Source organism: Myxine glutinosa, chromosome 5, assembly GCF_964187855.1.
Source record: "Myxine glutinosa chromosome 5, kmMyxGlut1.1, whole genome shotgun sequence".
Lineage (NCBI taxonomy): Eukaryota > Metazoa > Chordata > Myxini > Myxiniformes > Myxinidae > Myxine > Myxine glutinosa.
Genome location: NC_136265.1, coordinates 142,400,639 through 142,427,202, shown reverse-complemented (window position 1 = coordinate 142,427,202; position 26,564 = coordinate 142,400,639). Strand labels below are relative to the sequence as shown.

The following is a 26,564-nucleotide window of genomic DNA, read 5'->3' as shown; positions in this document are numbered from 1 at the left end:
GTAAACGGGCGGCCCTCCAGGAGGTGGCGAAAATGGCGGACGGCCAGGTACAGCCCGAGGAGCTCGCGGTCGAAAGTGCTGTACTTCAACTCGTTGGGCAGGAGTTGCCGGCTGAAGAACGCGAGCGGCTGCCAGGCCCCGTTTACCCATTGCTCATGAACCGCGCCCACGGCGTAGTCGGAGGCGTCCGTGGTGAGGGCGATGGGAGCATGGGGTACCGGGTGGGCCAGCAGCGTGGCGTTGGCGAGGGCCCGTTTCGCGCCGGTGAAAGCAGCGTCCATGTCCGTGGACCAGACGACGTCGCGCTTCACCGGCTGGCCGCGGAGGGCGGTGTACAAGGGCCGCATGAGTTGCGCAGCTCGAGGCACGAAGCGGTGGTAAAAGTTCACCATCCCGAGGAACTCCTGCAGCGCCTTGACGGAGCGGGGGCGCGGGAAAGCGGCGATGGTCTCGACTTTGGCCGGTAGCGGTACGGCGCCGTTCCGGGTGATGTGGTGGCCCAAAAAGTCGATCGTCGCCGCACCAAAGTGACATTTGGCCAGGTTGATGATCAAGCCGTGCTCGCTGAGGCAGCCGAACAGCGTCCGGAGGTGGAGGAGGTGCTCGGCTCTGGACGTGCTGGCGACGAGGATGTCGTCCAGGTAGGTAAAGAGGAATGGCAAGTCGCGCAGCACGCCGTCCATCAGGCGCTGGAACGCCTGTGCCGCGTTTTTGAGGCCGAAGGGCATCCGGAGGAATTCGAAGAGACCGAAAGGTGTAATAACGGCCGTCTTCGGGATGTCGGCCGGGCGGACGGGCACCTGGTGGTACCCCCGAATCAGGTCCACTTTTGAAAAAATGGTCCGCCCCGCCAACCGGGCGGAAAAATCCTGGATGTGCGGGACGGGGTACCTGTCGGGGGTAGTGGCATCGTTGAGGCAGCGGTAGTCGCCGCATGGCCGCCATCCGCCCCCCGGCTTCGGGACGATGTGCAGCGGCGAGGCCCAGGCGCTGTCGGAGCGCCGCACGATGCCGAGGCGCTCCAGCGCGGTGAACTCGGCCTTGGCGACGGCGAGTTTGGCTGGGTCAAGACGGCGAGCTCGGGCGTACACCAGCAGGCCCGTAGTGGGAATGTGATGCTCGATGCCGTGACGCACCGCGACGGCCGAAAACGTCGGTCGCGTGAGGGCCGGGAACTCTGCGACGAGACGCGCGAAGTCGTCTGCCAACGGGAGGACCCAGGGAAGCTCGGTGGGCGCGGAATGGCTCAAGGCGCACGCCAGCGAGCTGAAAGTTTTGGCGTTGACGAGACGCCGACGTTTAACGTCGACCAGCAGCCCATGGGCGCAAAGGAAATCGGCCCCGAGCAAAGCCATGGGGACGTCCGCCGTCACGAACTCCCAGCGAAAGAGCTGGCTGCCGAAGCGGAGGGCGACGGTGCATGGGCCGAAGGTGCGGATGGCGGAGCCGTTGGCTGCGATTAAGGAGGGGCCACAAATGGCGGCCCGCCTGTCCTCCGCCGAAGTGGGAATGACGCTCAGCTGAGCACCGGTGTCACAGAGAAAACGCCGCCCCGACGCTTGGTCCGCGATGAATAGCAGGTTTCCGGAACGGCCGGCACTCATGGCTGGTATTGAGCGCCGGCCCGACCGTTTCCCGACTTGCCGAACGTGCACGGGGGTTGACATGATCGGGCCTGCCGCCCGAACCTGGCGTGGAAATAACACCAGGCCGGGTCTGGCGGGGGCTCCGGCCGACGCGTCGGGACCGGGCGACGCGGCGTCGCCGCTGCCAGTCGTGCCGGACCGGCGGCCTCCGGGAAGGAAGCTGCGTTAATGGCGCCGCGGGCGCCGACTGGGCGGCGGGCGGGCTCCCGGCAGCCACCCCGACGAGCTGGCTTGCCGCTCCGACGAGTTGGCTTGCCGAATCGATCTCGTCGGCCTCCCTGGCGAGGTCGCGGGGGTTCGTGATGGTCGTGCTTGCCAGGGCGACCCGGACCTGGCGGAGAAAAAGCTCTTGGAAAAGGAAATCCGAGGGATGCTCGCCAAACAATGTGAGCATGTAGTCCATACGTTCGGACGGGCGCGTATCGCCGAGCTCAGTAAGGTCGAGCAGGCGTCGTGCGCGTTCAGCTGGGGAGAGGGCGAAAGCGCCCAGAAGAAGTGCCTTGATGGCGTCGTACTTGCCGTCAGCGGGCAGGCTCTGGAGGAGGCTCAGGCAGCGGGCGGCGGTCACGGAGCCGAGCGCGGCGACCACGTAATGGTATTTCGTGGTGTCCTCCGTAATGCCACGCAGGGCGAACTGGGAGTCCGCCTGAGCGAACCAGACGGCGGCATGTGCTTCCCAGAAAGTGGGCAGTTTGAGGGACACTGCCGTGTCCATCGCGTGTCGTAAACTCGGGGTCACCAGTGAAGGAGCAGCGCTCCTGCTTGAGACGGACGAAGTGACGGACAAGACACAAACTCGTCCGAGAAGATGTTTATTGTATAATCATCTCGGGAACTCTGAAAGCCCGTTTATCGGGTTCGCATATATATATCCAAACCAAAAAGCATACATCAGAACCAAAGCCCCGCCTCTCAGGCGAGGCACGCTTTGGTGGTCATGTGACCGACAGGTGCAAAGGATTATAACCTCGGCGCCGCGGTTTGGCCGCCGGTTACGTCACCGGCTTGGGCCAGGAGATTCTGTTGCTGGTCTCGAGCTTTGGGGGACCCATGGGTCGCTACAATGTCATAGGTGCCTTCATTATGACATCATAATTCGACAAGTGCAATGCTTGATCTGATCAGTATGAAAATTGTGAGGGTCATCTCGAGATAATTTCGTCAACAGAATTAAATTGATGACATCATAAGTCAGGTGGTTCGGCAACCATGCTGGATTAAACATTTAAAAAACTTCAAAAGTCATCTCCAGAATGGCTGACCAGATCGATGCAAAGCTTCATGCACATGATCTCCTAGCCTTGGGGAATATATGGTGTCCAATGATAAACCACAGGTCACATGCTCTGGCAGCCACATTGGATTTAACCTAAAACCTTTAAAAACCTTCTTCTCCAGAACGGCTGGACAGATCTAGGGGAACCTTCACACAAATGTTCCTCAAGCCCTTGGATACCATGGTGTTCACAAATAAATCATACGTCACATGGTCTGGAAGCCATGGTGGAGCAAAGGAAAAAAATTAACATTTATTTGAAACAGCTGAAGCTATCGAAGCAAAACTTTCCAAATATCATCCAACACGATTGCTGCATATAGTGTGAAAATGATGACGTCATGGGTCATGTGGTTGGGTAGCCATATTGGATCGAAGCAAAAATCTTTGACAATATTCTACTCTGAAAATGCTTAACCAAACAATGCAAAACTACACCGAATTGATCAACTACCCATGGGAAATATAGTTTGATAAAAGTGACGCCACCAGTCACGGGTCTGATAGCCATATTGGATCAAAGAAAAAAATCCTTTAAAAAACAGAAGAGTTGTTGAAGAGAAGAAAAACAGAAGTTAAAAAAACATCTTCCAGATGTTGGCACCAAGTCCTTCTCAAGACTGCTTGGAGTAATTATTCTATGATAATTCTGGTCTTCATTAATGATCTCTCCGACTCTCTGGAAAATCCTCTCCATCTCTTTGCTGATGACTCCACTCTGCCGCTCCATATCTCAACCCTCACATCGGCAGGCAGCAGCCTCCTCACTCTCTGCAGACCTAGACAATATCACAAACTGGTCAAACAAGTGGAACATGTCTTTCAATCCTGACAAATCTCACACTCTCACTTCGTCTCTCCAAAACGACCGTCTGGAAAACCCTCCCATCTACTTTCTTAACAATCCTCTCGAGGAAGTTCTGTCACTCAAGCTTTTGGGTCTCACTATCACCCATGATCTTTCCTGGGAAAACCACATTTTCAAGCTGGCCTCAAAAGCCAGTCGCCGACTGGGCATCCTTCGTCACGCGAAGTCCTTCCTTGGCACTTTTGAGCTCCTCACCACATACAAGGCTTTCATCCGCAGCTCAATGGAATACTGTTCCCCCCTCTGGGCCGGTGCTCCTGCCTCCCACCTAGCTCGGCTTGACGCTGTAGAAACCAAAGCATTCAAAATCATTGGAATCTCCCGCGATGAACCTGATTCCAAGGGCCTTTCTCTCTCTCACAGCAGGCAGGTTGGTGGTCTTTCTGTCTTCTACCGGCTCCTCTCCGGCCTTGCTCCCCCCCCCCCCCCCCCCTGCTCTGTCTGTGCTCTGTCCCCCAAATATTCCTGCAGGACACACAAGATCTACCAGAAACCCTCTTCTGGTGAAACTGCCAAAATCAAGACTCTCTGCTCACCTTCACTCTTTATGGAAAACATTGAAACAGATAACGGAGGAATAAACGTTAAATAAATGGGGCATCTGGAAAAGATCATTTGGAGACACAAACAGAGGAAAGGAGGACGATCTCCACTATAAAAAAGCAACGCATATCAAATCACACAATGCATTATGTAACACCTACTGCTAAACATTCACTTTAAGGAAATAACTACATCATATTAAACGTTATTAACCCATTACGAATCATTTCCACAACACTACCCCATCTTCCTCTTCAGTCTCTCTGAGTCTGCCCTCAGAGGATGTGGGATGGGAGTAGCGGGGATGGGCAGCATCGGACATGGTTCCACATATCAAACAAGATTACTCCCCACCCTAATCTAGAATCACACATGTACAAGAAAATCAAAAACTTCAATTGCAATCTCAAAGCTAATATGTCGCTCCACTATGGCTACACATTCATCATTATGCGCATACTTAAACTACTACATTCAGATACATTTTAAGAAATAATGTGTGTTTGTGAAGGGCCGATGTACAGGGAGGCCTCTTCTTCTTTCACTATGGAGTTTTTGAAGTCTGTGGGCCCTACTACCTGACATCAGACACTTTCCTGATGCTGTCTATTGGGGCCCTGGGTCCCGGCACTTTACATTTCTGGCAGATCGCAGAGCCTTCTCAACACCCAGTGCTTACCCACGGTGTTCTTGATGGCCAGGAGGGCCTAGAAAATTGCACAAAGGGGGCCCACTAGCCTCTCAACAAGGTGGGTCTTTGGCCCCCGTGGCACACAAGCAAAATCTTAATGGCCCATGTGGCCTTCAAACAGGTGCGTGGGTCTACTGACCTTTACGTCCCATGAACAACGAAGTGTGGCGACAGGTGGGCAAACAGGCCGGCAGGTGGCATAGCTCACAGCAAGAATGACAGTGCAGCAGGTGAGTGGCAAGTGGCAAAGCAAGGCATGTGGCAAAACAAGGTGGCAGGTGTGGCAAAGACGACAGGTAAAACTACAGGCAGGTGAGTGGCCGGCAGATGGCAAGAGAGCCAGCATCAGTTTGAGAGGTGGCAAAGGGTATAAGCTGACCTCAGATGTCATGTTGGTGGTAGTAGGAGTGTGGTGACAGCAGGTAGGATGGGCAGCTCTGGTCTTAATCTCTCCTTCTCTAACTTCCCCGCTAATCCCTCTACTCTAACTCTAGCTCCTGCCTTCCCCAAATCCCTCTCAACACTAAGCTATCCTTCCTGGGGGCCCACTAATCTGTCCAAATATACTACCTCCCAGTTGGAGTATCGAGACACTTGTGATGATTTAGAGGTTGATAGTGAAGTGGTCTCACTCTGTCTGGCTTACAGACTGCAAATAATGTTTTCACAGGCATTCACAGAGGCTTGCAGCAATGGTGTGATGGAGAAAGCATCCCTATTCTGTCCTAACAAGTTCACAAACATTATTCTCACTTAATGTTTAACACAAAAATGATTTCCCACTAGTGTGGTTCTAGGCATCCGATTTACCGGTCACCTCATATGCTGGTGAATTTTAGTCTTACCCCTGACCTTTGTCAGCTCGGGCTACACCCCTGACCTTTCACCCGAAGCCGTTGCACCATCTCATGGCTGGACAATGTGGCTCCATTTGCATGTCGCAGCCTGCATTCCATTACTTGAGGACTCTGTAGAGTGGGGCCATCCCCCCTTCCCTCCCCTTCCACCCTTCTCCCCCCTTCCCCCCCCCCCCCCCCCCTCTGCTGAAGTACCCCACTAGGTGCCAAATTCTGAGCTCGCCGGGTAGTGCTTTCCCTTCCGATGGCACACAAGTCCTCTCCTAATCAACTGGAGCCTCGCTAACTATACCTCGGGTAAGCTCTGAATCTTCCTCGGCAGAGATTTACTTTCACTCCATTCGCACCCTCATTCACACATGTTCACTTGGGCTTCTTGCCCCAAAACTTTCACCTTACACCCATACGGTAGACTGTGGTACTCGCCCTGCTTCACTATCCCCATCCTTCCTTTAGCTCATGCAATCCCCATCGTCCCTTACACTAGGTATGGTCTCATTTATCTGAGGTCTCTAAGCTAACTAGGTCCTTGCGAAATGTTATCCATCACCTCCCTTCCATGTCTGTCAGAGCCCCCACATGCAGACACTCAATCACTTCCAGCAGGCTGCAGTGTCAGCCTCCTCACTTACGGTAGCCGGGCGCCACACCGACAGATGAGCCCTCACATCCCGGTCCGGTATGGCCTGGATAAAACGGTACAATTAATACTAGGCTCTATTGAGTGTGTGCTACCATGTCTTGGTGTGCGATCCATACTGGATGGCGAATATTGTACGCCGATTCCACTGTCGATTTTCCTGCTTTCCGTTTTCACACCACGAGCTGAACTTTAACCAGCTTGCTCTGCTGTTGTATGCCAACGCAGCTCTTTAGGGCTGAAATGAGGCCTATCAATGATGCCGGCCCATCGGGCATGCGCTGACCTGCGTAGCTGAGCTTTAACCAGCTCACTCTGCTGTTGTATGCCAACACAGCTCTTTAGGGCTGAAATTAGGCCTATCAATGATGCCGGCCCATCGGGCATGCGCTGAGCTGCGTAGCACTGCCACTAGATGCACCCTGCCTTCGTTGGAACTCCAGCCGGTCCTCACACTACACAGTGAAATTGCGCTAAGAATGCCCCATAACGCACTTCCCATTTTACAGCGCTAGGGGAACTGCTCGGGTCCTTGTGAGACCGACGCTAGGACTCAACCTCTCCAGGCTCCCTGACTCCTCCATAGGCAGAGACTCCGATCCATATATCTCTGGCTAACAGTCACCAGCCCCTCATATGCTACACTCTTTGCAACAGCTGTTTGTCATCAGCCAGCAGGTTCGCTCTGTTGTAATGGCCTTTTCTTGAGCTCTCTTCAGGGTATAACGGCTGGTCCTCCTGCCCTCTGTGGTAAATTGGGATGCCGTTTAGCACACCCGATTCATTTTCCCACCAATCCGGCATGCAAGGCTTGGTGAGTGCTTTAGAGAAAGCATTTAAACAGATAACAGAGGAAGCACCATTAAATAAATGGGGCATCCTAGAAAGAACATTTAGAGACAAACAGAAGGGAGGACGATCTCTGTTATAAAAGAGCGATGCATATCTAATCACACATTTAATTACGTGACGCATACGCTAAACATTCACTTTAAGGAAATAACTATGCTATATTAAACGTTAATAACCCACTTGGAATCATTTCCACAACAATATATCAATTACTTCCACCACCGAAGGTGGACTGAGGTTATGTATTCAACCCTGTCTTGTTTGTTTGTCTGGTTGGGTGAGTGTGAGCAGGCTTGCCTGTGAGCAGGATATCTTAAACAGTTGTGGACGGATTCAGACGATATTTCGTGGACAGGTTGGGTGAGTGACGAGGACAAATTGATTCAACTTTCGTGAAGAACCGGATCCGTATGTGGATGCGCGAATTATTTAATTTGTCAGTGATTCTTCACCATTGAGAGATGGGCCAAAAACGATACATGGCAGGATATCTCAAAAAGTTGTGGACGAGTTAGGACAAAATTTGGTGGATGATTTGGTTAGACGACAAGAACAAGCTGATTCGACTTTGGTTCAGGTTGGATCCAGATACGTCCCATCAGTGGGATACAAAACGTAAACTGTTTAACCTGGCGGAGGGGTTGCGCTCGACAGCGTGCCGTTCGAGTTGTGATTGAGATGCACAATTTGTAAAGACAAATGGCAGTAGCGAATTTATGTGCAGAGAATGACCATGGATTCAATTTGGGAAGTTTTAGGCCATATTCCTCCTGCCAAATAGCATTCATTTGTGGAAGTTCAAGATAGCAAAGAACCTTTCGAAAGCAGCAGGCCATTGCGTGGCAGCACCCTGGTCACCTGTAATACGTACTTCCACAGTGAATGGAATGGCAAACCAGTCAACACTATACATTCTGTGATTTAACCACTTAATGTCCTGTCACGAAGGATGTCGAATCGATGATGGCTGCCACTCTGGTTTTTGGCCCACTGGTGCTTTCACATATATGGGAATAAAGGGGGAAGGTGGTGAGTCAAAAAATCCAACATTTTCATGGATATAATATTTAAATGGCCAACAAAAATTATGAATTTATATGAAGAACAACAAAAAATAATAAGTAAACAACAAAACATATTAGTGATGCCCACACCCAAGCCAAAATGTTCACTACCTCGGGATGCCATATCCACAAATCTGCTGTTCCATCTGTCCATCCCAAATCCCAGCATGAAACGCATACCCGAAATGTGACCATCCCAGTGGCACCATTGAACGGAAATAAAAAAATTTACAGAAAAATAACAAACTTCCACAATATAACACGAGTTCCCTTACAAGGAACATCAACACAGGCGGAAGCAAATATATCCAATGAGCTTGTGCAATGGTTGCCAACATATGGTTGTTAGTCCGTGTTCTATCCCAAAATTATCAGTATCACGCAAGAACCACCTTTAGAGGCCATTCCCCCCCGCAGAGCAGGGGTTGGCCTTTTTCGGGCACCTTGGTCCCCTTTTCGGAGCAATGTTTTATGGCCGGATGTCCTTCCTGCCGCCAACCCCATTAGTCGCCTCTTGCGACACACAGGAAATTACCAGCAAGCTGGTACTCCATTTGCCGACCTCGGAAGGATGACAGGCTGAGTCAACCCCCCTGGCGTTAATTCAGCGATCGACCGGGATTCAAACCCAGGATCCTCCGATCCCAAGCCGGCACCCTTACTGCTAAGACAACACCAGGCTTATCAGTATCACGCAAGGTACCATTTTAAAAGTCTTTGGTATGACTCGGCCCGGATTCGAACCGCCAACTCCCAGACACAGAACTGACACTCCAGTAAATGACACCACCTAGTCTGGTATTCAGGTTGTGCAGGTACTTCATAACACCAAAAGTATAATCCTGTGAAGGACGATTTAACAAAATTCAGCATTCCATTTACTGGACGTGGATGGAGAGACTTTGAAATCACCAATTTACTGATGGAAAGATGTAATCTGATGCAATCCCTCCTTGAGGAAACCAAAATAGGCTACGGTGATGGTTAACAGACTCTACCTTTGACCGATACAGGTGATTTAAGATTTCTCGAGGCAGACGGCTTGATGTCCCTTTTCCAAGGACCATCACCGGAATGTCAGTTTTGGTCACAATGCTATCCATTGGTATCCGACATAACACTTTGAGCTGTCCTGCTGAAGATGATAACTGTGCAAGTTAACCAGAGAGCTGCATTCAAAGTACACAAGGTTAATGTCTGTATGTGGAGGCCATACCCCGTTTTCAAGTTGCGCAGCGCGTCCTGCACTGACGGCTGGTTGTAGTTGGACATGTAGCTGTGCATCTCCGGGTAGTTGTTGCGAATATTGCGCTCTGTGCTGCCGTTGGGGACGGTCCCAAACCGTAGGGGTGGATATTGTTGATTTGGCTTCTGAAACTGAGAACAGGTTCCACGCTTACCCTGAAACCCTCAGAGTACAAAAAAAAAAAAAAAAATCACATCATGCTCAAAGGAGATCATCGAGCATCGTTTAGGTCATTCAGGTCTTACTCAAAAAGCATGACACAAAGTCACAACACGTATCCTGTTTCTTATCAATCCTGAAAACCCCATTTTTTCCACATAAAACACAGAATGCATCCATCCAGGAAATGCAAAAACAGTGCCACACAATCTAAAATGAAAACCTTATTCATATTCAGCATCCTCCCCTGGTCCACACCCACTCAAACAGCAGGTGCATCAGAACCCTACCCACTGTGTTTCTAACCCTTTCAGGCGCAGGTCAGGCATTTTATACTGGCCAGAGATTTCGGACAAAACCAGCAGACTCTCACTAACACGAAATTTTCACGAAATCTTCATTTTTTATGTCACATCCCATAGTGTGAGTTTGATGGCTCATAGATCGTGTGGTGTTGTCACAATTCTTTCATGAACCGGCTGGTCAGACTGGAGCTCTTTAGGGCAGGAATCATTTAATTTGTTCAGGGTGTTGGCACCCAATGGCCGACCCTTTTTGAAAAAGAAAACCGGTTGGGATCTTCACTGTCCACCAGCAATCGATGCCAACGGTTGATGGTACTACAGCTGCTACTACTCCTACATGCCCAGCCGAGAGGTGTAGCGACCCCCTTGGGGGAGAGGGGTGGGTTGACTCTTTTGCACTTTGTTCCCTTAGGACAGGGGGAACGCGTAGTCGATGGGGCACCCAGCTTAACGTGTGTCCGAGGGCGAAAGCCGTGTCTGCAAATCACCGATCCGAAAGTATAGTATTTGGTCGGTACGCAAATCCAGGCGAGACAGCTCAACCTCTGCGTCATCCGGTCGCACTCAAAATTTTTGCAAAAGAACATAAATGCATAGAATAAATAAAATAAACACCATTTCAAACCGGGGCAATTGCAACAATGCAACCACTTTGGAATGGTAACTATAGTTACTAATAAATGAGTTGACAGTCGAGTTCAAGTCTTTCCAATGCTTCTCGGCTGTGCGGGATGTGTGCTGGAAGCGGATGCGAAAATGAGGCTATTTTAGGTTGAGCTGACAATCTTACCATGTTTCTGGCTAGAAACAAGTAATTAGCATTTTCACAAGCCTACGCTCAAGAAAGTTTGATGCCAATGCAGTGCGGCCTCGCTATAACACGCCATAGCAGTTAAAAATATCACTGCCTTGTGGCTGCATCGGATGCGTGTGCTGGATAAAAGAACATCATCCGACTTCTCCCCGGGCAGGGTGGTGCATCAATGATTACATTGTCCCTCGGAGGAGACCCGTGACATCTGCTATGACATGTGATTGAAGGCGCTAAAGATTACGCGGCAGTGCGTATTGGAAAAGGGGTGGCCATTGTGGGCCCACACTTCAATCTCCTGTTTCTTGGTTACACCCGGAGACGAGACGGGCACGACAGGGTGGTAACGCGCACTGAAACACCATGATGGCCAAATGCCAATGTAATGGCCCCACTGCCTACATTCAAGGGAACGCAACTAGTGTCTATGTGGACTATGCTCGTCTGAGTCGATGCTGGGAGAGCAGAATTTTTTGAGTCTGGAAGACCTGCCACAAAATTTTTTTGTATTCAAGCTAATGAAATAGCAATGTTAACACATTTTCTTCTCGGAATAGTTGGCAGATTGGCGGAATAGTACTGCCAAAATCTAGGCTCTCTGCTCACCTTCACTGTTTCATTCCTCTTTTCTCCCGCCTCTGGAACAAACTCGCTCACTCCCTTCAATCCCACTCCTCCCTCCAGGTCTTTAAAACAGCTGTTCACCACCATCTCTTATCTTCCCCCATCCAAAACCTTGATCTTTTCTACCCCTGCTAATTCACCCCAGATACAGTCTTTTGAAATACCAACTTCTTTCCTGGAAGTCCTTGCAGTGTCCATGTGTTTTATACCTCTCCCACCTCCCCCAAGCCCTCTCCCTCCCACAGATCTCCCGATGTCCCTGCTCTCAAATGTTGTGTTTGTGCTTCCCCTTCTCTCCCCATCTTGTCTACCGCTCCCCTTATTATATGTTTTGTGTGTCTGTTTGACTTTTTGTGTGATTAATGTTAGCTTTTTCACGAGCCTCGATCTTGTATTAAGAAAAAAAAAAAAGAGGATCTTTACAGAGAGGAGAGAGAAAAGTATTTTGCAGTAAAGGGACATTCCATGCATGCTTAATACAGAGCCCAACACCTTCAAATTACGTGGGCAACATCTAATAATGGGACGGAAGTCACCATGCAACAGTAGCTGACCTTCTTGTCACTGAGCCCTGACACTTGGTCGATGTATTCCTCCTGGATCATGAATGCGGCGAGATTGGCTGTATAGCTGGCCAAGAAGATGACGGCAAAAAAGGCCCACACAAGGACCATGATCTTGCTGGATGTTCCTCGTGGGTTCTCAACGGGAACGGAGTTGTTGAAAACAAGAGCCCACAGCAGCCATATGCACTTGCCAATGGTGAATGTCGGTCCGCCATGAGCTGGGGAAAGGGAAAAGCTACGTGTGCATCAAAGGGAGTTGTATGAATAATGGGAATTGAAATAACCATGGCCTTGTCGGTTTCCGACTCGACAAAAGCTCTTTCTCGCCTCACCGGCTCCGTGCTCGAGGTTCCGGTCGTATCCTTTCGGGCTCACGTACTCAAAAACGAAGACGGCTAGGGCGACCACCGAGAGGCACAGTACGAACATCATGACCCAGACAGCAGCACTGTACGGCTCTGTGGCATACAGGATGTACAGAGAGGAAGCACAGAGATATCACTTAAGGGAACACGATCGATGAGAGGAAGCCACCAACACAAAATGGCCGCTACAGACGTTGCATAAAGCATCGGTTAGCAGGTCATTTGATCATCGATCGAAAAGTAATGTTGCGTGTTAGTGCCGAGCCGAGGTGTGTGGCGAATGCGAGTACCGAGGAAGGCCGATGGAGACACGGTGCCATTGCTGCGGGAAACCATGACGCTGATGCCAGTCTCGACGAAGGGCATGGAGAAGTCGATGACCTCGAGGCGCTCTTCATTGATCGTCAGCGAACCAATGGCCATGTCGGCTCGCTTGTACACAACCTGGTGTACGCGAGGCACGCCGGAGGAATACTGAGAAGGGCGCCTCAGTTTATAAAACCAAGGTGGAATTGAGCACACCTTTATTGATCTAACTCCATCTGATATCATTCTACGGGGCAATAAAACGAATGCATTCCCCCAAGACAAATCTCGAAGCAAACAAAAATAAAGGTAACAGTGACGTGCAAGGCAACCTGTTGGCTGCTGGCACGATGATTGCGTTTGACTAACGGTGCGAGCTTGCTGCCTGTTCCAGGGCAGACACGTGGCCGAGAGCGTGTTCGCCAATTGAAAGCTGTTCCTCGTGAAAAACAAAAGCTGCTGAAACGCCATTCGCCTGGAAGATTAATTGCACGAACGTGTCCCTTCCCTTCAGCAGTTTACTCACTCGAATACTTTGAAAAGCCAATTCCAAGCTTGGCCACGTTCGAGCCATGACTCGACATGCCAGAAGATGTCCGCACGAGCCTCACGACACCTTTCATCCATACTGGCTTTGCCAAAATGGAGTGTCTAATTCATGCTTCTGTATCGGCTTGTATTCATCTCTTTCCACGCTCACGACAGGGAAACTCCCCACGTTTTATGACAATCGTAAATCAAAACGAACATGGGTCGAGCCAAGATGAAAAACCACATCAGGTGTTAATGAAATAAACAATAAGGAAGCTGAGCAATAAGGAAGCTGAGACATGGACAAACCAGCAGTGGATTACTAACTTCTCACTTATATCTTAGTACAGAACGGTGGCACTAACTTCACACGTATCTCTTAGTACAGAACGGTGGCACTAACTTCACACTTATCTCTTAGTACAGAACGGTGGCGCTAACTTCACACTTATCTCTTAGTACAGAACGGTGGCACTAACTTCTCACTTATCTCTTAGTACAGAACGGTGGCACTAACTTCTGACATCTCTTAGTGAAATGCTGTGGCACTAACTTCTCACTTATCTCTTAGTACAGAACGGTGGCACTAACTTCACACTTATCTCTTAGTACAGAATGGTGGCGCTAACTTCACACTTATCTCTTAGTACAGAACGGTGGCACTAACTTCACACTTATCTCTTAGTACAGAACGGTGGCACTAACTTCACACTTATCTCTTAATACAGGACTGTGACACTAACTTCTCATCAATCTCTTAGTACATGACTGTGGCACGAACTTATCACCTATATCTTAGTGCAGAACCATTGCACTAATTTCACACATATCTCTTAGCACAGAACCATTGCACTAACTTCTCACCTATCTCTTAGTACAGACCTGTTGCACTAACTTGTCACCTATGTCAGTACAGAACCATGGCACTAACCTATCACCGATCTCTTAGTGCAGAACAATTGCACTAACCTCTCACCTATCTCATAGTACAGAACCATTGCACTATCCTCTCACCTATATATTAGTAGAGAACTGTGGCACTACCTTCTCACTCGTCTATTATTATCAGAACCGTGGCACTAACTTCTCACTCTCCAATTACCACAGAACCGGACAACTAGCTTCTCAATCGTTTATTAACACAGAAACATGACACTAACATATCACTTGCCTATTCATGCAGATCTGTAGTACTAACTTTTTTCATCTGTTATCAGAGAACCAAAACACAGGCTTCTGACTGACCTATGAATTCAGAACTATGGCACAAACCTCTCTTAACTCTTAGCAAAGAACCATCACACTAACTTATCACTCACCTATTAACGCAGAATCGTTGCACTAACCTCTAACTGGCTTATCAACACAGAATAGTTGCACTAACCTCTCACTGGCTTATGAATGCAGATTGTTGGCACTAACCTCTCAACAATTATTGGAGAATAATGGTACTAACTTCTCACTCACCTATTAATGCAGAACGGTGGTAATAACCTCTCTTAACTCACATATTAATGCAAAGCAGTGGCACTAACTTCTCACTCACCTATGAATGGAGAATGATTACACTAACCTCTTAACCCTTAACATGGAACCATGACACTAACTCCTCACTCAAATATTAATGCAGAACAGAGGCACTAACTTCTCACTCACCTATTCATACAAAACAGTGACACTAACCTATCGTAACGCTTAGCAGAGAGCCATGGCACTAACTTCTCACTCACATATTAACACAGAACAGTGACACTAACTTCTCAATCGCCTATTAATGCAGAACAGTGGTACTAACTTGTCATTAACCTATTAATGGAAAACAGTGACACAAACCTCTCTTAACTCTTATCAGAGAACCATGGCACTAACTTATCACTCACCTATTAATGCAGAAGGGTGGCAGTAACCTCTCTTAACCCTTAGCAGAGAACCACGGCACTAGCTTCTCACTCACCTATTGGCGCAGGACAGTGGCACTAACGTCTTACTCACCTATTAACACAGAACAGTGGTACTAACTTCTCACTGGCCTATTATCAGAGAACTGTAGCACTAACCTCTCATTCATTTATTATCAGAGTACCATGCAACCAGCTTCTCATTCACCTATTAATTCAAAATTGTGGCACAACCTCCTCACTCGCCTATTACCAGAGAACTATGGCACTAACTTCTGACTTGTCTTTATCAGAGAACTGATACGGATTTCTCACCAAGTATCACTGCACAGATATTCACAAATAAGGATTTCATTTAACAAAAACGATTGATTTGTAGAATCAAGGATCATGGACGTGCGCATTTATTGCAATGTTAACTAAGCAACATCATCAACATGTGGACTTGTTTCTGACATAGCAATAACCACAATGACAAGTACTTTGATGAGACCTATGATTATAGCCTGTACCAGAATGTCTCCTGAATGACATATTTCATGTAACACACAGAGTTCTCCTGCTCCTCATATATTTCAGTTATATACGTCTTGCTTTCGATTATGGAGAGGGCAGAGGTGATGAGGAAACCTCATCAACAGTTACAATCAGGAACTCCATGCAAAATCCTTCATCCTTACCTCTCCCACCATGCCATTCCAGAGCCCACGAATCTTCTTGCCGTGCTTGCCGTTGGATACAAGATACAGATCGAAGGAGAATTTGATGGTCTTGGAGAGCTTCTTGAGGATGTCCATGCAGAAACCCTTACAACAACTCTTGACGTATGCGCTCCTTTCGCCAAAGCTGTGGAAACACACAGGAACTAGCTTAATGGGTTGAAAATGGCAATGACGGTCATTGAAGGAGCGCAAGGTGGGTGGCTGGGACTTCAACATAAGAAGGCAATTTTCACCGAATTCTACGGATCTAATCTATGGATGGAGATCCAGCATCGAAGGAGTCCAAACCCAAAATTAATGGGAATGCATTGCCATGGTAAACCTGGATTTTGATTGGTGGAAAACTACCGATACCACATAATCAGCGCAGGACAGCGGAAAGGCCTGTAGATAAAGTCTGCGAACGAGGCGTGTGTTCGTTTCTGGAACACCTTCAACTGCAGCAGGAGCGTTGTTATTTCCAGTTGCATGCAAAGCAACATGATGAGATAGTGAGGCCAATTATAATTTATTCTCCATGTTGCCCAAATCTCCGAGCTCCCAGTCAATGCTCAAAGGCTCTTAAAATCCACCTCCTGCCAACTCAAAGTGGTTTCGTATCGCGAGTCGTCGTCACTCACGGCAGCAGATATTCATTATGAAATCAGCTGAACTTTTGCAATATAACTTGGCGGTGATTGCTTGCGGCAAATGAATTTCCTCCAATCCGAGCAGAGCAATATTACATCGTTAAAATGGCGCACAATTACTCTTCACTCAGCAATGTTTCCGCTCTGGCCTGTGTTCATTTTCAGTGCTTTTGCTGCTCCTGCTGAGCTCCTGAAAAGCCGTCGTGCTGACACATTGAACAGGACCCTGTTTCTGAGGATTGCTTTTGCTAAACCCATCCGGCAGCTCCAATGCCACCCCATGTGTGCACAGTCACCGTGGAAATGGAATGTTTCCCAAACTCAAAAGAAGATTGGCTCCTAGGCCCAGGGAATATTTGGCTGCTCCAAAAAAAGCTTGCAAACTGTTATTCAGAGAGATATCCCATAAATAGAAATAGCAAAAGAAAAACAGAACGAATAAAAGAGAACACAAGGTGTATGCGCTTTAGAAAGTTGGCTGTTTACGACAAGTCAATGGAAAGGGTTAAAGATCATTTGGAGAACCCAAGCGCTTCATTTACTGGCTCACATAAAGAAAGGAAACTTGTGCTCAACAAACCACCAGCGAGAGGAACCGACTGGCCTCCGGGCCGGCTGAGACGGTCCGATACGGGTGGCCGAATGACATATTGCATTTGGGAAGAGCAAGGCGAGGAATGAAAAGATTATTTTTAGCCGTTTCGCCTTGCTGTCAAGATATGGAGGTCGGTGACTAACCAGTGGATGAAACGTTCAATCAGGAGAACAGCTAGCCTTTGGCTGGGATATTTTTAAACACACTTTTTTTGCAAATATAAGCAAACCGGGCAGTAGATGTCTGTTCCAAGCACAATGCATTTGCCTGAACCCACCACAGCAGTGGAAAGTTCAACTGTTTCAAAATCCCAGGAGATTTGCGGGAACCTTTCTTTCGTGCCACTCCGCTGACCCGGTTCAAAAATGGCCGATCGCTAACTGACGGAGCGGCCTCTGAGGTGGCGAGGCAGTTAGAGAAAGTGACCTATGAAACATACTCACGCAGACGTTGCCCTCTTACACTCTAACTGAACTCCTTCCTGAATTCAATCTCATCCATTCCACTGCGGTTAAAAAGGCCGAGGTGATCAGACAGAGCGAGCAGTCAGCACCGACTGAGCATTAGGTAAAAGCTTCTTCGGTTGACTTCGTTTTGGGCTGGGACATCACAAACACAACAGCAGGTGACCTAAACATACCTAATGATACCTAGCTAATGAGACCATCTGGCTTCCATGAGAGTAAAACTATATCTTGTAATTAAATACATTATACATTTAAAAGCAAGACAAGGGGATTTCAGAGCAAAGGGATTTCATTTCTGTTTAAGACAATACAGGGTATGGATAAAATATGTGCAGAAGAGTTTTTCAGCAGAGTAGACAGTGGCAGGACCAAGGGCCATAGCTTCAAAGTAAAGAAGAGGATTGTTCGGGTGGTATTAAGGGGTCTTTCAGTCAAAGGGAAGTTAATGCCTGGAATGGACTCCCTAGTAAGCTAGTGGCAGCAGAAAGAGTAGATTGTTTTAAATTGGAATTAGATCGGTACCTAGATGCATTGGAAGTAGATGGGTACAGGGATATTTGGCAGGATTTGTGGGCCTTAGGACAAATGTTATTCATTCATCCATCCTGTTATTCTCCCAAGTGTGGGATTGTCTCCCCATCTCCATTGTCTCATCCTCCTCACTTCCAGCGCACTATTTTCAGATGCACTGTTCATCACGACTCCATGCGCTCACCGATGGATATTCACGATCTTTTCCACACCTGCTGATTCTTTCCCAGGCCATTGTTACTCCATTTCGTTATTCATCCTTCGCTCTTTGTGCTTGTCCATCCCACCCATACCTTTCAGGAGTTTGGAGACATGCTGCCTTTTGCCGTTTAGCTCTTCCATGGGCCTCGACCTTTGTATAGAAAAAAAAAGATCAGCTCCACTCAAACGTCAGGCCTGGCCTAAAGGTATTGCCAGACTTTCCTCAGCCGGTCCCACAAGAATGTGGGAATAATTGGGGCCAGTAGTAGCAGTAGTAGTAGTAGTAGTAGTAGTAGTAGTGGTAGTAGTAGTAGTAGTAGTAATGCCTCATTATTGTTCTCATTGTCTTTTATTAAATCTCTCATTGTTCGTTTTGAAAAAAAATGGCCGGATATTGTAATCGGCTCCGTCCGTCCGTCCGACCGTTTGTCCGTCACGCTATCTCCTTCTAAATGGTTGGGCAGAAATTCACCAAACTTGGTAGTTATGATCTACCACATGGAAAAAAGGTGCAAGAGCAGTGTCTTTTTGCCCCCGGCCCTTGGAATGGGGGTCAAAATGTCAAATACCGAAAAATGCAATTATCACACATTTTAACCCATTTAAAAAATAAACTTTGCCTATACAATCAACATTGGGAGATACATGAAATATGTAACGATTTTTTGGAATTGACCCCCGGTTCGATCATGCCACAAGGGGTGGGGACTTGAGTCAAAATGTGGGGAAAAAAAATTCAACTCAAAATTCGATATTGGGTCAATCCTGGTGGAACTTTTCAACTTTGCTTTAAGTGGGAAGCATGGGGATTTGTGATGGAGTGCCATCAACTTCGCTCTATACTTTTAATTTGATCCGAAATTTTTCAATCCCACTGATCTTTCCTCAGACCACCCATTTAATCCTGAACACATGCAGAAATTGTTATTTGCTCACACTCCAGCTCAGACTTTGACTTTGAATTATTACATCCACGGTACGCCAACTCATTTCTAGATGAAACTCGAAGGCTAAAACAGCAGTGAAATTTGAAGATCATTCTGGTGATGAACTTTTTCTAATTGTGTTTGCTTTTGGAGACAAACGGGAGTTGAAGAGAAATGAACTCTCAGCAGGCCAATACTTATGCTGTGACCACAATTCCTGCTTGGAATCGCTCCATTTTCCAGATGCAAAAGTTTCCATTGTGCCAAGAAGAGAAGCCTCATATACGTAAACATATACAGTGCATTCAGAAAGTATTCAGACCCTTCACTTTCAGCCTTAGGCTGAAATCGTTTAAAATAATTTTCCCCTTCATCAATCTACACTCAATACCCCATAATGACAAAGAGAAAATAGGATTTTAGAAAGTTTTGAAAATTTATTTAAAAAAAAAAACGGAAATATCACATTTACATAAGTATTCAGACCCTTTGCTATGACACTTGAAATTTAGCTCAGGTGCCTCCTCCCATTTCTCTTGATCATCTTTGAGATGTTTCTACACCTTGATTGGAGTCCACCTATGATAAATTCAATTGATTGGCCATGATTTGGAAAGGCACACACCTGTCTATATAAGGTCTCACACCTGACTGCATATCAGAGCAAAAACCAAGCCACGAGGTCGAAGGAACTGCCTGCAGAGCTCAGAGACAGGATTGTGTCGAGGCACAGATCTGGGGAAGCCTACAGAAAAATTCTGCTGCATTGAAGGTTCCCAAGAGCACAGTGGCCTCCATAATTCTTAAATGGAAGAAGTTTGGAACAACCAGGACTCTTCCTAGAGATGGCCACCCGGCCAAACTGAGCAATCGAGGGAGAAGGGCCTTGGTAGGAGAGGTAACCAAGAACCCGATGGTGTATCTGGCTGAGCTCCAGAGATCCTGTGTGGAGATGGGAGAAACTTCCAGGACAACCATCACTGCAACACTCCACTGATCTGGGCTTTATGGCAGAGTGGCCAGACGGAAGCCTCTCCTCAGTGAAATACACATGAAAGCCCGCTTGGAGTTTGCAAAAAAGCACCGAAAGGACTCTCAGACTGTGAGAAACAAGATTCTGTGGTCTGATGAAACCAAGATTTAACTGTTTGGCCTCAATTATAAGCGTCATGTCTGGAGGAAACCAGGCACCACTCGTCACCTGCCCAATACCATCCCAATGGTGAAGCATGGTGGTGGCAGCATCATGCTGTGGGGGTGTTTTTCAGCAGCAGGGACTGGGGGACTGGTCAGGGTTGAGGGAACAATGAACGGAGCAAAGTAGAGAGATATCCTTAAAGAAAACCTGAAACAGAGCGCTCAGGACCTCAGACTGGGCTGAAGGTTCACCTTCCAACAGGACAATGACCCTATGCACACAGCCAAGACAACACAGGAGTGGCTTCGGGACAACTCTGTGAAGGTCCTTGAGTGGCCCAGCCAGAGCCCTGCCTTGAACCCAATCGAACAACTCTGGAGAGACCTGAAAATGGCTGTCCACCAACGGTCCCCATCCAACCTGACAGAGCTTGAGAGGATCTGCAGAGAAGAATGGCAGAAAATCCCCAAATCCAGGTGTGCAAAGCTTGTCACGTCATACCCAAGAAGACTCGAGGCTGTAATCGCTGCCAAAGGTGCTTCAACTAAGTACTGAGTCAAGGGTCTGAATACTTATGTCAATGTGATATTTCAGTTTTTTCTTTTTAATAAATTTGCAAAACTTTCTAAAATCCTCTTTTCTCTTTGTCATTTTGGGGTATTGAGTGTAGATTGATGAGGGAAAAAATGAATTTAAATGATTTCAGCATAAGGCTGCAACATAACAAAATGTGATAAAAGTGAAGGGGTCTGAATACTTTCTGAATGCACTGTATATTTGAATGTACTATGCAAATAGGGGGTATGCACCTTACTATGGCCTTCAGAGCTAGTCTTTGCACTTTGTATTGCAATGGAGGATTGTTATCCCTGCTACCTGACTCTGAAGAGTGCGCTGCTGACAAAGGTCGAAGTATGCTTCTTGGGAAGCATTATTCAAGAAGTGTTGGAGGCATCAAACTTGGACATGAAGCTCTTTTCCGTACGTTATTTTCGGCCATGGAGTCCTGGGTCATATCTCAAGGGAGACGCTTGGAGTCGCACGAGTGAGACTAGAAGGTTCAAAAACTAAGAGATGCATCCACGTCAAAGAATGCAAGGTCCGGCTAGCAAACAAAATTGAGAATGAACATCTTAATAAAATAATGGAAGCCATTAATGACTTCAGAAGAGTTGGAGGACAGCAGTCTGAAACCTTTGATTTTTGGGACACCTTCTCGGATGGGGGATAGCCTACGATATGTGTGATGAGAGCTGAGCTTGAGGCTAACTTTGTACTTCACCTGAATGCAACCTGCGAGATAATACCTTGGCTATGTGCAGCTGGCAGACATGCCTACGCAAAGTTTGTACCAACATATGTGACAGACATGAAAGTCTTCGAACAGGATCACCCTATGGGCTACAGGCACGTGCGTGATGGTGGATTTGTTGTTTGAAGGTCAACAAATCGTTCATTTAACTGTGTGGAAACTGAACAAATCCTTGAACAAACTGAATGTGGAATTTCTTTTGGGATTGGCCTGACTCTTCACAAATGTGCTCTTTCTCGCTGGCTAATGATGAGACATGTGACTGCAGAGTATCCTGAGGCATTCAAGTCCCTATGTAATGCCAGTATAAAAACAGAAACCTCACGGAGAACTTGGTATAGCAAGACTGGGCAAAGATGAACATGATATTTGCAAGATCATGAATGCATTTGACCTAGAAACAGTTTCCTCACAATTGATCAACATCACAACAGGACAGGTGGCTTCTGCTGAGGTGCGCAAAAGCCTGTACACCTTCCTGGACAATGGCAAGAAGAAGCACCATGACATTTTAGCCAAGTGACTGATGGAAACCACCAAGACAACGAGTTTCCAGGAACTAGAATCCCATACAAAAGTTTTACTTTTGCAAGACATGTGCAAGTCATTGACAACAACGAGTGTTTGTGTGTGACCCACTCTCCCCCGTGTGTGTTACCCACTCTCCCCCGTGTGTGTGTGTGACCCGCTCTCCCGTGTGTGTGTGTGTGTGTGTGTGTGTGTGTGTGTGTGTGTGTGTGTGTGTGTGTGAGACCCGCTCTCCCCCTTGTATAAAACACAAGTTTACGGTGGATTCAGAAGTGCTTTGTCATCTACTTGTGGCTGTTACCAAACAAAGATATGTGTGTTTGGAAACTGGGCTTGAGCTTGAGCTGGCCACAGTGCTTCCTGCTCTGTTTTATGATGATGGTGGCATGAGAAAGGCTGCCAAATCTGATCTAGCAAAGAAAATTGAAGCTTTATGTGAAGAAGTACACAGTTTGGTGTTTGGAGTGGTGACACTGATGTCTTAGTACCCTTGCTGTATTATGGCAGCAAGGGAAAGTTGGGTTCATCAGTTTACATGCACGAAGGACACACTAACCAAGCCAATGATTGAAGAAGATACATCACCAACAGCACTATTGTGGATAAGGTTGCCAAATATCTGTGCCGGAACTTGCCTGCAGCACGTCTTGACTGGGTGTGACAAAACAAGTAGCTTCTTCAAAATTGGAAAATGCACGGCATACACCAAAATTGTGAAACATGTTAAGTCAACACCTGATGCGTTGAAAACGTTTGGACTTTCTGGTGGCATCGCTAATGATGTCGCTGGAGCACGTGCACATATGTACTTGCTGCGAATGCATCGAAAAATATACCATGCCCAAATATGGACAAGTTAAGGTATGCGTTCGCTTCAGCAACAGATAAGTCAGATGCTCAGCTTATAGCAACCGAAGATGCCTTCACCCAGCTGCATGTCATGCAAGCCATGTACCAGGTAGCAATTTGGTGACAGAGCCATGTTGCTAATCCTGTACTTTGGGATCCAGTTGCCAGGGGTTGGAAATGATCAAATAATCATCTTGTTGAGCTAGTTATGTACACAAAGGAAGTGGCTCCCAGTCAAGTGTGAGATCCTACGTACCTCTTCTGCGTAGATCATGATTGTAATGTCAACAGAAAATGTCAGTGTCTGCAAACAGGAATAAAATGCAAAGAATTATGTGCATGTCATGGAGATGATCGTGACAACTCCATTTCTCAGCATACCTGTATCCTGGGCATGGGATAAAACAGATAGAGAGCTTGTACATGTTTCCAATCACTTACTAATCAATAAATCGTATCTTGTTATTAACTTTTATGGATACATATACTTATACATGTACAATAAAGGCACTTGTCCTTTTTTGTTGTTGTACTGTACGTCCTACCAAGGTACCAGTACTGTAACTTTATATCTTAAATATTTTATTGTGATTTATCATAAACTTAACATTTGTCTATAATTAATTATATGTCAGGAAAACCAGTAATTTAACAATTCAGTATTATTGAAAGGTAATGCATTTGGTATTAGTATGTTTGGGACATACAATCCTATCTCCAAACATAATGTAAGTCAGAGTGGTGGAATTGTGCTCTATTCATAGAAAGCCATCATAACACTATTGTTTCATATCAATATGGCATTATTCACTGAAAACAACGTGAGGACTGTCCAAATAAATGTTTGTGATAGACAAAGTATAAATTACCAGAAAAGGTCGTTCTTTATAGAAAATATTATCTTGATGACTTTGCCTTTTCAATTTCATTGCAGTTCAATGCTTTTGATATACTGATATGTGCAGGCCTAATGTGTCAATCTCATGGTAAAAGGTTTGATTTCTAATGCGTCTACTGCATATATAGAGTGCTAAAGTGACAATGTTACATTTTTTAAAGCAAAATATTGCATACTAGCGAGGTACCTGTGCTACGCGCAGGTGGGAAGCCAAAAGCAAACAAAATGTGGAAACGGCGAATGCTAAACCATGAACCAACTAGAACGGCACTCAGTAGAGAGCATACCTCTGCCTGGTTGGCCATATCACTCAATGGTGAAGAATCAAAATTTCGTCAAAAATGAAATAATTCTCATATCGGAATCCATATTCAGATCTTCACCAAAATCAAATCGATTCTTCCTTGTCACACACACACAACCTGTCTACCAAGTTTCGTCCAAATCCATCCATAACTTTTTGAGATATCCCGCAATGTATAGTTTTTGGCCCCATCACAAAATGGTGAAGAATCACTTGAGAAATTAAATAATTCTCATATCCGAATCCATATTCAGATCTTCACCAAAATCGAATATATTTATCCTTGTCAGACATCTAACCTGTCCACCAAGTTTCGTCCAAATCCGTCCACAACTTTTTGAGATATCCTGCTATGTATCGTTTTTGGCCCTATCCCCCAATGGTGAAGAATCACTTTTAAAATTTTAGTAGCCAGATTCGAATCCGGATCCTCACCAAAATCTAATCATTTCATCCTTGTGGCATACGCTACATCTCTGCCAAATTTCGTCCGAATACGTCCACAACCTTTTGAGATATTTTGTTCACAAACAAGCAAAAAACAAACAAACAGACACACTGGGGAGAAAACATAACCTCCATCCACCTTTGGTCGCGGAGGTAATAAATGACACATTCCTGTGCCACCTTCAGTCGAACGCCAGGCATTGACAGCAGGTTGGTTCGTGAAGGACTTGGACAAAAAACGTACCAAGTCTGAATGTTGCTATCTCCAGTCAATGGCGAAATTGCAAATGGGGAATCCGCCAATGTCACGGATGGAAACCCTTACGTCATTTCCTCATTCTGCTTTAAACTCAATATCTCTATATTTGCATTCCAAACAGCATCACTCCAATCACAAATTAATACCATTGTATTAATATATCAAAATATAATGTTAAATCACGATTGTATTGAGATATTATCAAATCAGAGAATCGTCGTCATCTTGTTCTCTTCTGGATCGACAGCAGCTCCGTAACACTGGCATTCCAAAATCATAATTTTATGGAGGAATTTATGAAACCTCCTACCCACCTTACGACACCTGCTGGGACCCCAAAACGTTCACGGAAGGTTTGGCAGGGCTAGTCCCAAAACTGAGGGAGTAGGTTGGTAGTCCTTGAGCCAACCGGCCATTTTTTGAAGTGAATGCTCCGGGGGGGGGAGTAATTCTCATTATGATTTTCCATTAGACCAATGTCTCAAGTGTCAGAAAAGGTGTGATGGACATCTGAGAACGGTAGCTTAGTGCCCGGATGGACGCCATCTTTGAAACCACCCAGCTCGAAAATGCCCATTTGGTGGGGTACATTGTTGCACGTGTATCTGGACTTCTATACTAGCTATCGATGTGCGGTTGACGACTAAATATACGTCCGATGTGTACCGTCTAAATAAAAAATAATATGAAGCATTTTGTTTTAGATTAATTATTATAAAAATCAATTATCGAAAAAAAATCATATATTTTTCAATATTTTATTATTAGACTTGTACTTTTTTTAGTGAAGCAACACTCGTATGATTTTCCAAATTATGCATTGTGCTACACCGTTTATCTGTCTATAAAAATAACTCAAAAACTAAAACATATCATCCACCACGAGTGTACACAAAAAATATATGAAAAGGCATGCACTTTCCACAAACCGAAACTATGTCAGTTGGAATTTCCCGCCGATAATCAACCCACAGAACCCAGTGCCGAAAGTGACGTCAGTCTATTCTATATCTATATTCTATATTCTATATCTCAGTCTGAGATTTGTTGCGGTGACCTGATTAATTTCTGAGGGGGGGGGGGGGGTGGGTGGGTGGCTTAAGAACTAAAAGTGAACATGTTAGATGGCGCCACATACAACTCTATTATAGAGTTGTATTGTGGCGCCATCTAACATGTTCACTGACTTGGATGAGTATGTCTATGTAAGCTGGCGAGCTTTTCGGATATCGGAGTAATCTAACTTCAGTCTTTTTGTTCTTTCAGCTGAGATGGCCGGTGTCGAGGCGAAACGGGCGAAGATTGAACCCGAGTCCGGAACGTGCATCCTGTGCAGCAAGAAGTCGCCACTCTCTGAACTAAGCAAGGCAGCGGGCAACAGTTCTTGGAAGACATTGTGTGACGCAGCCGCAGTTAGAAACTTTTATCCAATTCTAAAGCTAGTCCAAGAAGGCGCAGTTGAACTTCCTAATATTCCAATATTATACCATAGGGCTTGTAGATCAGACTT

General features: G+C 46.4%; 1 protein-coding gene across 1 annotated transcript in view; it reads right to left on the bottom strand.

Annotated features, from left to right (window-relative positions):
* The window catches only part of GRIN2C (glutamate ionotropic receptor NMDA type subunit 2C), a 317,789-nt gene that overhangs the window by 69,212 nt on the left and 222,013 nt on the right, over window positions 1-26,564 (bottom strand). The window contains exons 5-9 of the mRNA XM_078778806.1: window positions 15,929-16,094; window positions 12,804-12,957; window positions 12,481-12,606; window positions 12,137-12,366; window positions 9,654-9,814 (exon numbers count right to left, since the gene is read on the bottom strand). Of these exons, the coding sequence (XP_078634932.1) occupies window positions 9,654-9,814; window positions 12,137-12,366; window positions 12,481-12,606; window positions 12,804-12,957; window positions 15,929-16,094 (837 nt within the window). The remainder of the gene's footprint in view (window positions 1-9,653; window positions 9,815-12,136; window positions 12,367-12,480; window positions 12,607-12,803; window positions 12,958-15,928; window positions 16,095-26,564) is intronic.